The sequence below is a fragment of the Acanthisitta chloris genome, unplaced genomic scaffold (assembly GCF_000695815.1).
Source record: "Acanthisitta chloris isolate BGI_N310 unplaced genomic scaffold, ASM69581v1 scaffold9354, whole genome shotgun sequence".
NCBI lineage: Eukaryota > Metazoa > Chordata > Aves > Passeriformes > Acanthisittidae > Acanthisitta > Acanthisitta chloris.
In genome coordinates this window covers 465-9,158 of record NW_008670926.1, presented here as the reverse complement: position 1 = coordinate 9,158, position 8,694 = coordinate 465, and the positions used below count along the sequence as shown (strand labels likewise).

The following is an 8,694-nucleotide window of genomic DNA, read 5'->3' as shown; positions in this document are numbered from 1 at the left end:
AGTACCTGTATCTGAATAGTATGAACAATGGTTAACTCACCAATGCAATCTTTAATAATTGCTAAGTCACATTTATGCTGGGAATAAGTATCTTTTTTGCATCATGAGTGCTATTTTTAATCTAATAATACACAAAGAATATGTTAAAAAGAAAATTTCTTTTTTTTTCTTTTTTTTTTTTTCAGTCTTCCTGTGGGAAATATGTGAGATACTTGCATTACAAGGTAGCTAGCCAACTCCATACCCTAAGGGAGACATAGGAAAACCTTGACATAACCTATTTTTAACCATGCCTCTGGCGATTCTGCATTCAAGTTTATAGGTGAACATGTCAGGTAGTACATAGAAAAAAGCCAAAGACACACAGTATTAATCATAATTCTGTCCAAGCCCATTTTACTTTTTCAGCATTTGTGATTTAAAATCTCATGACATTTCTTCAAGGTGAAATTCTTCTACCAGGCTTTGCAACAGGGTAGGACTACATTTACCTAAATTAAATATTGCTTACAGTAAAGCTCTCTAATGCCTCACAAGATAAGCAATAAACTCAATGCAGTTAATATTAAAATAATTTCAGTTTGTATTCAGCTCAAGAAGCTTTAGTGATTAGCAGTACACTATTAATACAGCCTTTAAATAAGACTATCCTAGTATCGCTGGATAAGAACATTGTTCTGTAAGTGTATACGAACATCATAATTATTTTACAACCTCATCTTTAGTTCTTTCAGATATAGTAAATTCAATTGACCATGAAATGAAATTTCATAGTCAAAATGCCTCCTTTACATTTTTTTATTGCTGCAATAAAGTTTTTATAGCTCCAAGGCAAGGTAATTCATGAAATGTCTAATTTAAAGATGAATTCTAATGTTATTAATAAATATTTACCAGTTTAATAAAGTGCACATTTTCCACATAAAATATGATATAATGTTTTCATTTTCTATTTTTGAAATACAGATTAACTGCTGGAAAATTTGAGTACCAATGAGAGCTACATGAGTTCAGGGAAAACCAATGCAAGGACCCTCTGTTCATGTTTTTAAACTTCCTGAAGCTACTCAGCATTTATGGGTAGAAGGGAAAAAGTCTACTGACTAGAACACAATGGCAGGAGCCACTCTACCTCACAGTTTGAAACAAATCAAGCAGTTGTGGGGAAGTGTCTGACACACAAATCTCCCTGTGTGGCTTCTCCATATCAAATCACACAATTCCTCATCAAAACTGCAACAAGTTCCCAATCCACAGTTTTGAACTGGCAATCGCCCAAAAAAATGCAACTGGACTACTGAGACAAAAAGGCATGAGCTTCTCTACATTTTCTTGTTGACGTATATGGGAACAAATTCTTACCAACGGCATTGGTGTAAATTATGTCATTAATTTCTACATTGCACAGTGGAGGAAAAAAGGCAAAGATGTAAAGTCTCTCATTCAGCACAAGAAGAGGTGAGCAAAGATATCTAACTAGGAGGCCTCTTCTGGTTGGAGCTGTTAAGGTGACAGCATTTACTCACGAAAGAATCATATTCAGTGAAAGGATGCCAAAATAAAGGCAAAACTGGGTGAGGTTAGAAACCACTTGATGACATTGAAGGCATATTCCTACACATAATACAACACTGACCCGGCCCACAATATTTATCATGTATTTCTGAGCAGGTTTCATTGTATTCAATGTACACATGCCCCACTACTTTTGTTTTCAGGCACAACATTGCTGACTCTCAGAGGTTTATTAATCTGGTCTTTCTTTAGAAGTTACCCAACATGTCCAGCTCAGAGACAAAATGGTATCTGAAACAAGTACCATATCCTTCAAACTCTGGTTTAGGCAGTCCCTGGTTTGGATTCTGTACCTCCTCAGTAGTAAGCAGTTTGTTGTTCACTCTGTATTAGTGCTTGCTACTCTTCATGGCCTCCAAAGAAATATAAAATCTCCAATGAAGCAAGCAGCCAGCAGAATTACAGTGAAATACTTGCTGCATGTTGGTTTGTAAATCTTTAATTAATTTTCTCTTGCCAGAATAATAAAAAGATTTACATGAAATCACAACATAATAACATGACCTTTCTTACAGTCCAGCAGTAAATATATATTTTTCACTGCACCATGTTTTGCAAAAGGTCCTACATAAAACAGATAATCAGAAAAAAATATAGTTGATTCAAAATATATGTTCATGCTAATCATTCACTGACTCTTCAATATGCAATGCAGAAACTAATTCTAATTGTAAGCACTGAGTTTAAAATGCTGAGTAGGATAAACTGGCTCACAGCTGTGTCTCATCACTGAGAGCACAGAGCTCTCAGAAACCCACACTGGGAAATCCTCCAAAGCTGAATAGGAAACACAAGGAGCAAGTGGAAACTGCCCCGTGTACCCTCCCATGGAGATCACAGCCCTACAGTGTGTATAGGTGCTGCAGAAAACTTCATACATCCCTGGTTTTGATTTTTCTAATTAACATTGGAATTAGCCTAACAGTCCCCACTGCTCAGAACCTCCCCACACCCAGATCATCCCTCCCCATTCTGGTGGGCCCAGATACAGCCCAGGAACAAACACCACCCTGTCCCAGCCTCTATGGCCAACAAGAGCATTGGACAGAATTAAGTCTTTTTCTGGCCCTGTATTTCTGAATATGGTCAAGGCAATAAATACCTGTAACTCCTATTCTCAGTTTAAAAAAATAAGAATCAATTTCCATTTTTAAAGACTTAGTCCACAAAATATACAGAATACAGGGGAAATACATGTTTTTCTCCTGCTAGCATACTATGTCTGGCTCTCCTTCTGAGCTACTGTCAATACTTCACTTTCAAAATATCCTGATGGCTGTCAGATGTGGGTCCTACACTTCAAATACAGACAAGAAATTCATTCTAAATGCTGTAGTTCACCCTGGCCAACACAATGCTCTTTCAATTCTTGATGCCAGTGTCGACAGTATAACATATTTTTGAATTTTAGGAGCACTTGGGATGCACATGACACCAATGGCTATGGACTTCCAGGTCCACTCCCGAAATGAAAAGTCTGTGTTTATAAAGCTTGAATGCTTATTCACAAGAGATCTTTTCATACACAGGATTACAGCATTGTACTGTACATTAACAACCATGTTTATCTTGCTGAATCCACCGATATTAAACCCTTAACCATTTGTCAACTGCCTTAGGGCACTGAGTAATAGCATATCAATGTTTGCTGTGTAACACTGACAACACGTGTCATCGCTCACACAGAACACGCCTGCACATGATACAGAACGCTGGCAAATGCTTGGCCAGGCTACCAAGAAATCACACAGATCTTCTGAGAGGTCAATAAAAACTGAGAGATGACACCAATCTCCATTTGACAGACAATATTAGGCAATGGGAACACACAAAGAACCAGACCTACCATATGCAATCCATTGCTGTGGATGACACCGTCTTGCTCCACGAGATTTCGGGATATTGTAATAGAGGGAAGATCCAAGCTCTGGGGGGGAAACTGAGGTGTGAATTCATTTCCTTGTGCAGGCAGCTGGTCACCAAGGCCCTGAAAGGGCAGCAGTATATCTGCCATCCCCAGTGCAGGGTCTGACTCGGGTGGGGGGGTAATGGGTGGGATTTCAAACTCCTCATCCCCAAGGTTCGGCGTATGGAACGTCTGCTAGAAAAGGACAGGACAAGGCAAACCATGTTAGGGCACACTGCACTCAGCAATCAACTCCACACTTGCAGTCCAAATCTGGGTTTGTTGTCAAATACAAACTCTATAAGCAACAAAATTTTTAAGTTTTATATGCTGAACAGGTTTGTGGATCATTCTGATTAAAGATTTAAGTCTCATTAATGGAGTATCAGTATTAACAGTTTTTTAATGTGCACTTAATTAGCAACATCTGTTTGTTGTTAGACCAAATATCAGCTACATTGGATTTGGCTGTATAACAAACTGCCACTTTATTGATACGTTGCTAAAATAGCACAAACAGCTTACATTACTCTCATGCTTCATAAAACACTGACAATTTTGTCACACACACACATGAATTCAGCACTGACCATTTCCCATCTTTTGTTTCCTTTTTATCCACCAACAAACACAAAATATTCTCTTTCTGGTCTTTATTTCTTTTCCATCCCCAAAATACAATGCACCCTTTTAAACACAGGTTGTAATTTGGAAGAGAGACATGCATAAAAGCATGAGGGTGATTACAGCAGCTTCCAGTGCTTCCTGAAGCAAGCCAGCTTTGTTTGAACAGTAGGTTTGTTATGAACTAAACACCTGTTAAGATGCCTTGAGCAAAACATTTACTGCCAGTTATCTTCAGGGTTTGTGCGTGTTTGTACGTGTGCATGTGTCTGTCAAAGATAATCTTTATTCAAGTAGAGTCTGTATCTGGCTTCAACATTGCTGACTTTTATTTGGGAAACAAATGAGCTGCACTTATTCAAATTTCTTGCGAGTTAAATGAACTTTCATATATTATTTCAGGTCCACTGCTACTTAATAATAGAAATTCAGTGCTCGAAATTAGGCCATTTTAAATGTACCCAAATCAAGACTGTCTTGATCAAATTGGGCAGTTGGCAATCCTAAAATAGGCACTCTTGTCTTGTTCTGGACATGCAAGGCTGCTCTGGGATTTGATTGTTTGCATTAGTTCAGGATTCGAGTTGGGGAGGGGAGAATTGTTTTATGTATTAATTACATTGTTTGAAAGAGTGACTTAATGCCAGTTAATTTAAAAATGATAAGTTCAGTGAAAGATCTCATTAACTGCTGCAAATTGTCATCCTTCAAACTGTTAATGATGATATAAATTAATAACCGCTTGAGAGAAGATGGAAACTGAAACACAAGAAAAACCTTTGCTTGCATATAGAACCTGTCAGCTGTCATTATTGGTCTCACACCAGAAATGATGAGGTCCCAGATTGCTGCAGTCTGCAGCACTGTCAGAGTCTGCTGAGACTCTGCCCATCTTGCTCCAACTGCAAGGCTGTAACTTAATTCTGGATGTGAAGGCTGGGCCTGGATTAGGGAGACGTTTGACTTCCCCACTGCTATATTACAAAAGGTGTGAATTTTTCTTCCCCTGGACCCTGTAGTTCACAAACACAAAGGATGGATTGGCCAGGAGAAGTGGTTGGCTAATGAACATAACCCTATGGCTGCATTTGCAGTTATTTTGGCACTAATGTGGTCTAGTAACAGATGCAACTGTAATTTGTGACTCATTTGCTACCCCATTACTGCTTAATGAAATCTAACATATCACATTAACAATACGGATAAACACTCATTCTTGATATGTGGCATTTGGCTGTTTTCATTACCACTGTAATTAACACTTGAAATATTATTTCAATAAATATTTAAGGTGCTTTAAAATGAGTCGTAGTAATCATGACATAGAGACAGAAAACATAAAGCAAATGTGTGGCTTCTAAGCCTGAATGTGCTCTAGGATTACACTCTCAAGGCATTATTTACAGGAATAAAATGGGCTTCTAGCTCAGCAGTGCTCAGGCCCAAAATAATACTGAGAAAGCTAAATTCATGTTAATGTAAACCCACTATAATTAAATACATTGTAATGTGGTAATTGCAAAGTTAGGTTCATGCTTTAATGCAAACAGTAACACTTAATCATATTTTTATTCCTCGTTCAAGCAAAAGGGTTCAGTGAAATCAGTATTATTATAGTACATTTGAACCTCTCTTTATTTGACATATTTATGGGATATTAGTAATTACAAGAACCAGATCTTTTTTTCCCCCCATCTAGCAGAATAACTCTAGGACAGCTGTAAAAATAAATAACACAGCTAGATAATAAGAGAATATTTTACTTAGAAAAGTAGCATTTACCTTAATCCTTACAGCTTACTAAAAATGGGAGAGTAAATTGATAAGTATCTTAGCATTTTTAAATACTAATTTAATTCTAACTATATAACTTGTCCAAATATGTATATATCTTTTTTTTTTTTAACATATAATGGACCTAAGCTTGAGGACAGAATAGATGTACACAATAGATGTAATCTAAGAAGAAAGCAAGCCCCTTAGTGAAGTAGTCTTAAATCCAAATCACTGGGCTATTCAGTCTGTAAAAAGAGCCTGAATAGTCTGCAATTTGGGACTGCAGAAAGGTGCTGTTATGACCAAAAGATGGTATAACATTTGTGAGATTTATCTTACCAATCACATTTTTTAAAGTTATTAACTTTTCAAATATTTATATCTTACACATTTAAAAAAAAAAAAAAAAGACTGTGTGCATGGTTAAATGCCATCTGTACTGAAATGTTCAAAACATTTGTTCCTTTTGATAAAAATGCAAATCTGGAGAACTGTTGTATCAACATATAACAGCCAATGTCTGACACGGTGAATTATCACAGCTGGAATTAAATTGTCTCTGAACAGCTGCTGGCAGCAGAGCTTTCATCAATGTTTGATTCAAATGTAGGAAAGAAATTCTACAGAAAGAAACATCATGTTGTCATTACAGATGGGGTTTGTGTTCATTATCACAAATAACACTGGAGCTAGTGCCAAACAATATTCCCTTATCTAAGCAGTCTTGCTGCGTAAAAAGAGATGGTGACCATTGTATAAATGATTCATAAAATCCTACTCTTAATTCTAACCTTCCTATTTATTGTTACATCTTTCTGCTTCTTTTCACTGAGATGGTTGTTTGGAAGTGCACAGGAATATCTGTGACTGAATCCTCACTTATAAAATGAACAGTCTCAGCTGCCCAGTTTGCTAACCCTTCTCGTGTTGGGAAGATCATTTATGGCATGCATCCTAGATAAATAATTCTTGTACTCCATATTGCTATGCATATACTAAACACTGCATCTTGCACTTTCCATCCTTCCCTTTGGAGTAAGAGCTGTTGGGTTTCAGTGATGAGCACAAACTGTTTCTGCCTAGAGCTGGGGTCACTTGGTGTGGTGATGGTATATTAACTAATTGGCTGAAAGGTGGCCCCACCATAACAAATACATGGAGCCTGTTGTTGCCATACCTTTCTTTCTCCTGCTTCCATTCTCAAAGGCAGTGATCAAATACATGATCTCCACAACCCAACCAGCCTCTACCACCCCAGCCCTCAGGTTTGTTCTGGATCCTGGTCAGAAGTTTCTTTCACCTAGCACATCGAATTCAGGCAACAAAGCTGGCTTTGGTTGTTTAACTTCTATGAGTATTAAGAACCCAAATTAAAACATTTGTATCTGTAACAAAAATTAGCACATTAGCCAGTAATGACTATTACTAAGCTTGCTTTCAAAGTGTACACCTACTGTGCTTTTTATTTGTTTCCTTCTGTTCATAATTTTTTTCCATACATAAAGCAGATTTGTTTCTATTGACATGCTATGTAAGTAACAGCCTTATGGACAGCTAAATTGACTGGTAATGGAGAGCTGTCAGGTTATTTTCTTTCTCATTAAAGTCTTTATTTTGTGCTCCATAAAACACGCAGAAATTCGGCACTTCACTCTTCATCCATTCAAAGTCTGTTAAATTATCACAGCAAACAGCAGAATATGAGCATAGATAAAAAATAAAAACATCTACCTCATTTGCAGCAAGAAATGCATTATTTGCCTCTGCCATGTTCATGTAGTTGTTATTGTTTCCAAACTGAAAGAAAAATAAATACTTGGATTTAATGTATGCCATGATAAACTTTTCTTTACCCCATCACTGGCATAGAAAGAGCTGGAAAAAGAACCCAAACAACATCAACAAACAGATAAGATGCAATTTTGCAGATGTTCTTTGAAGTCAGAACTAGATAGGATTCAACATCATCATCACCATCATCATTATTATTACTAGTACTATTATTGCATACTCTGCATTCCCCAGCCTATACATGCAACATATCCACGTGTATCCCTTCAATATTTTTCTCCATGCAGCAAAGCCACCCCACAGACCTAGAGGTGACTTTGGAAATTAAGAGTCCGTTAGAAAGAGACTATTCTCCAGAAAAGACACTTCTCTACTTCATCTTTCCTGACACGCATGATAATATTTCTGCTGATGATCCTGCTCCAGAGGGTTGCTGCAGCCAGAAGTAGCTGGTGTATTACTATTCCAAGTAATCTGGTTTTAAAGAGCTGAAAGTCAATAAGAGGAAGAGCAAGAATCTGCAACGTTCCTAAAATCCCATTCTTTCCACAAAATTAAAAAGCTAAACAAGCCCCCTTTGTTTAACCTTCATTCCAGTTGAGCTCCATTGCTCCCTGTGAACATTAACACCAGAATATTTTGCAAACCAAAGAAACTGTCTGACACTGAGACCTCAATATCTGCCCAGGGTGGAGTGGGCCCAGTGCCCACTTGCTCCCACTGAGGTGTAACTCTGCTCACATGTGACAGAGCCATTTCCTCCCAATTCTTGAGCATGAACATTTCTTGAAGAAGTACTTTTTCTTCTACAGGCTAAGTACAGAATAGAAAGAGATTATTAGCATAATACTGTGCCTCCTGCCCTTCAATGGCACTTCCAAAGGCATGGAGGCTGCTAACTAGTTCTACACATGTTCCCGGAACAGACAGGCATCTAGAGTTTTTGCTTCAAGGAACAGACACCACATATGTTATGCAGCTACCAGTAAAACAGGCTTTCACATGGGCACATTTCTACTACC

At 37.6% G+C, this 8,694-nt stretch overlaps 1 protein-coding gene across 1 annotated transcript in view; it reads right to left on the bottom strand.

Moving 5' to 3' along the window:
* Window positions 1-8,485, bottom strand: part of LOC103801468 (TOX high mobility group box family member 3-like) — a gene marked incomplete at both ends in the record, with an annotated part of 20,835 nt that extends 12,350 nt beyond the window's left edge. Inside the window, 3 exons of the mRNA XM_009073882.1 lie at window positions 3,422-3,673; window positions 7,613-7,678; window positions 8,414-8,485. Coding sequence (XP_009072130.1) covers window positions 3,422-3,673; window positions 7,613-7,678; window positions 8,414-8,485 — 390 coding nt within the window. The remainder of the gene's footprint in view (window positions 1-3,421; window positions 3,674-7,612; window positions 7,679-8,413) is intronic.
* Between the last annotated feature and the right edge of the window lie 209 nt (window positions 8,486-8,694).